Raw genomic sequence first — 3208 nt, 5'->3', positions numbered from 1 at the left:
TTGGGTGGAGATATAATTATCTAAAAAAAAAAAAAATCCTCAACTTGTTCTCAACCAATTTATACTCAGGAAACTAATGCCTATGTCTCTCAACTAGTTGTCGTCTTCGATGGATCCCATGAATCCAGACAGCAAGTCATTTGTTAAGACTCCGAAAGAGAAGGAATGAAGCACTCGATGTCTATTTCAAATGAGAATTTGCATATGATGTCGAAGGAGAATCTTCTCATGATATCCTAATGTCCAACAATCTATGTTGCTTGCCGGAGAGTGGAGAAAGGTGTGCCCTTGGAATAGTTGTGGAACTTGGTCTTGAAGATGTTGTGGACGTTGTCGGTGTTGGAGGTGATGTTATCAAAGACATGGAAGTGGATGCTTTTGGTGGATGAAGTACAGAGGAGGTGGATGTACCAGTCACAAAGATTTAGGAAGTGTGTAGTCCATGACATATTGAGGTAGGTGCGACACGTGTGACAATTACACCATGGCTTAATCTTTGAGCTAAAGAGGAGGAAGGAAAAGATGGAAAAGAAGACTATGAAGGTGAAGAAAGAGAGTATGAATGTTAGGGTTATGCGAGATATGATAAAAATTGGGGAAGAACAGTGTCGTTTTCGAATAAAGGGGTCAGGGATTATTTTGTCCCTTGTTAGAGTTGTCAGGGATCATTTTGTCCCATGTTAGCGTTTTCAGGGACCATTTTGTCTTCCGTTAGAGTTGACGGAGCTAAAGACCTAAATGACTGACGGAGTTAATTGTTAGGGACCAATCGACTAATTAATTTTAGTTGGGGACTAAAATGTCCAGTTTAAAATTTTTTGAGGACCAAAATGGGTATATACTCGTCATATTATTACAGGTCCATCACTCTTAGCCACCATAACCATGACTTTTCCCAAGCCATCACAAAGGACACCTCTATATTAAGGTATATTCTAAAAGCAAGGAAGAAAAGCATAGGCATAAATCCATGAAAGGACAAGATACTTAGCTGGAATTGCAGGGCCAAGTGGTTTTGGACTTTTGGTTCAAATTCAACTGCTGAACAAGTCACTCATCAACAACATTCTTCTTCTTCTTCCAATCTAACCGCTATTATAACTGGTAAGTCTTATATATTCATCCTTAATTAGTTACAATATTTATATTATGGTGAAAACTCAAGTGAAGTCGACTTCACTTGAGTCGTTGGATACCTGAGAGTCGTTGGATGAAAATTTAGTCAAATCAGTCAAATCATCTAACGGTTCTCAGATATCAACTTCACGTGAAGTCGACTTCACCTGAGTTTCTACCTTATATTATAGAGTTTAACTAGGGAGTAGTCAATTTTTTCCAGTTAATACCAATTAATTTTTTTAATTTTTAATTTTAGACTCTAACCTTTAAATCTTAGCCTTGTATGTGAAGTTTTCTGTCCAATTCTCCAGATTAGAGCATGTAAAGTGATCATATTATTAGGAGTTTGTTAATAGTGTATATAGATTTAGAAATGTTCAATTCAAACTTATAATCTTATATTATCGTTCTTTCTCAAAGGATAGTTGAACTTGAATCTTTATTTATGTGTATGAAAGTTTTTTAATGAAGAATTATATTGGCCAAATTAAATTTAATGTTAATTCACCACCTAATTCAATGATGGAATTCTTTACAAGAAATTTCTATGTATATTTGGATTATTTTTTGGGCATTGATAAAGTTGAAGACAATAGTATTGCACGTGAGGGGTACCACTTAAGGTGGTCGTTTCTTTTTGGTCGCAACAAGATATGATTTTGTCTCTTTTGTGTTCTTCATCTTCTAAATTTAATTTCATTTGTTCACACTACACCTACTAGATCTCCCTATCTATGTTATTTAAATTTAATTTTATTTTAATCCAATTTTAGATATACAAGTAACGCAACTCTATCTAAGAACAAAATAATAATAATAATGTGTGAGGGATTTCCCCCTAGTATTTTATTTTTCTTAATTCCCATAATGAATAAGATCAATAACTTAATATATAATAAATAAAATTTTATTACTTGAGTTATAGCTCAAATAACATATTCTTCTTATACTCATCTAAGAAGTTGTGGGTTCGAGTCTCCTATTTTTAGTAAAAAAGAAAATAGATATTTTTATTATGTTTTAAAATCAAATTATTAAAGGGGCAAGTTCTGGAATTGGAGCTGAAACAGCAAGAGTGTTAGCAAAGAGAGGAGTGAGAGTTGTAATTGGCGCAAGGGATACAAAGAAGGCTAAACAAGCCAAAGAGAAGATACAAAAAGGTAGCGTTTCTTTTGAGGTACTGAGACAGAGATTGAGAGACTGAGACTCAGTATCGTATTTGTTAGTTCAGAGACTGGTACTAAAATTTCTGTCTCTATCTCTAAAATTTCAGTATTTCAGTACCTCCAAAAAGTAGGGACACAGGGGACTGAAATTTTTAGAGATGGAGACTGAAACTTTAATAACATTTTATACCTAAAATACTTTCATTTCAATTAATTAATTTCAATTTTACCCTTTGTGCAAATTAAATTAGAATTTTATTCTTGTTTCAATTCCTGTCTCCCATTTTGCACCAAACAGAATATTGAGATTTATTTCAATTCATGTCTCTTAGTCTCTGTCTCTCAGTCTCAGTCTTGCCGTCTCTATCTCTCCACCAAACGCTACCTAGGTAGCGTTTGTTTTGAGGTACTGAGACAGAGACTGATAGACTGAGACTCAGTATCGTGTTTGTTAGTTCAGAGTCTGGTACTAAAATTTCTGTCTCTGTCTCTAAAATTTCAGTATTTTAGTACCTCCAAAAATAGGGACACAGGGGACTAAAATTTTTAGAGATGGAGACTGAAACTTTAATAACATTTTATACTTAAAATACTTTTATTTCAACTAATTAATTCCAATTTTATCCTTTGTGCAAATTAAATTAGAGTTTCATTCTTGTTTCAATTATTGTCTCCCAGTTTGCACCAAACAGAATACTGAGATTTATTTCAATCCCTGTCTCTTAGTCTCTATCTTTCAGTCTCATCTTTTCATCCCTGTCTCTCCACCAAATGCTACCTGAGGGATTAGAATCTCTTAATTTAGAGTTGATCTGATCTAATTTCATAAATTAATCATGTTAATAGTCAATTAAGACTATTAGATGTGTGTTGTGATGTGTGATATTACTTAATGTATTATATTAATAAATTTTGATACTATT

At 33.4% G+C, this 3208-nt stretch overlaps 1 protein-coding gene across 1 annotated transcript in view; it reads left to right on the top strand.

Moving 5' to 3' along the window:
- The window catches only part of LOC107631976, a 16729-nt gene continuing 13760 nt past the window's right edge, over window positions 240-3208 (top strand). Inside the window, exons 1-3 of the mRNA XM_021117496.1 lie at window positions 240-368; window positions 978-1104; window positions 2160-2279. Of these exons, the coding sequence (XP_020973155.1) occupies window positions 240-368; window positions 978-1104; window positions 2160-2279 (376 nt within the window). The remainder of the gene's footprint in view (window positions 369-977; window positions 1105-2159; window positions 2280-3208) is intronic.

This window comes from Arachis ipaensis, chromosome B03 (genome assembly GCF_000816755.2).
Source record: "Arachis ipaensis cultivar K30076 chromosome B03, Araip1.1, whole genome shotgun sequence".
Classification (NCBI taxonomy): Eukaryota; Viridiplantae; Streptophyta; class Magnoliopsida; order Fabales; family Fabaceae; genus Arachis; species Arachis ipaensis.
This window is presented reverse-complemented; position numbering and strand designations above follow the sequence as displayed.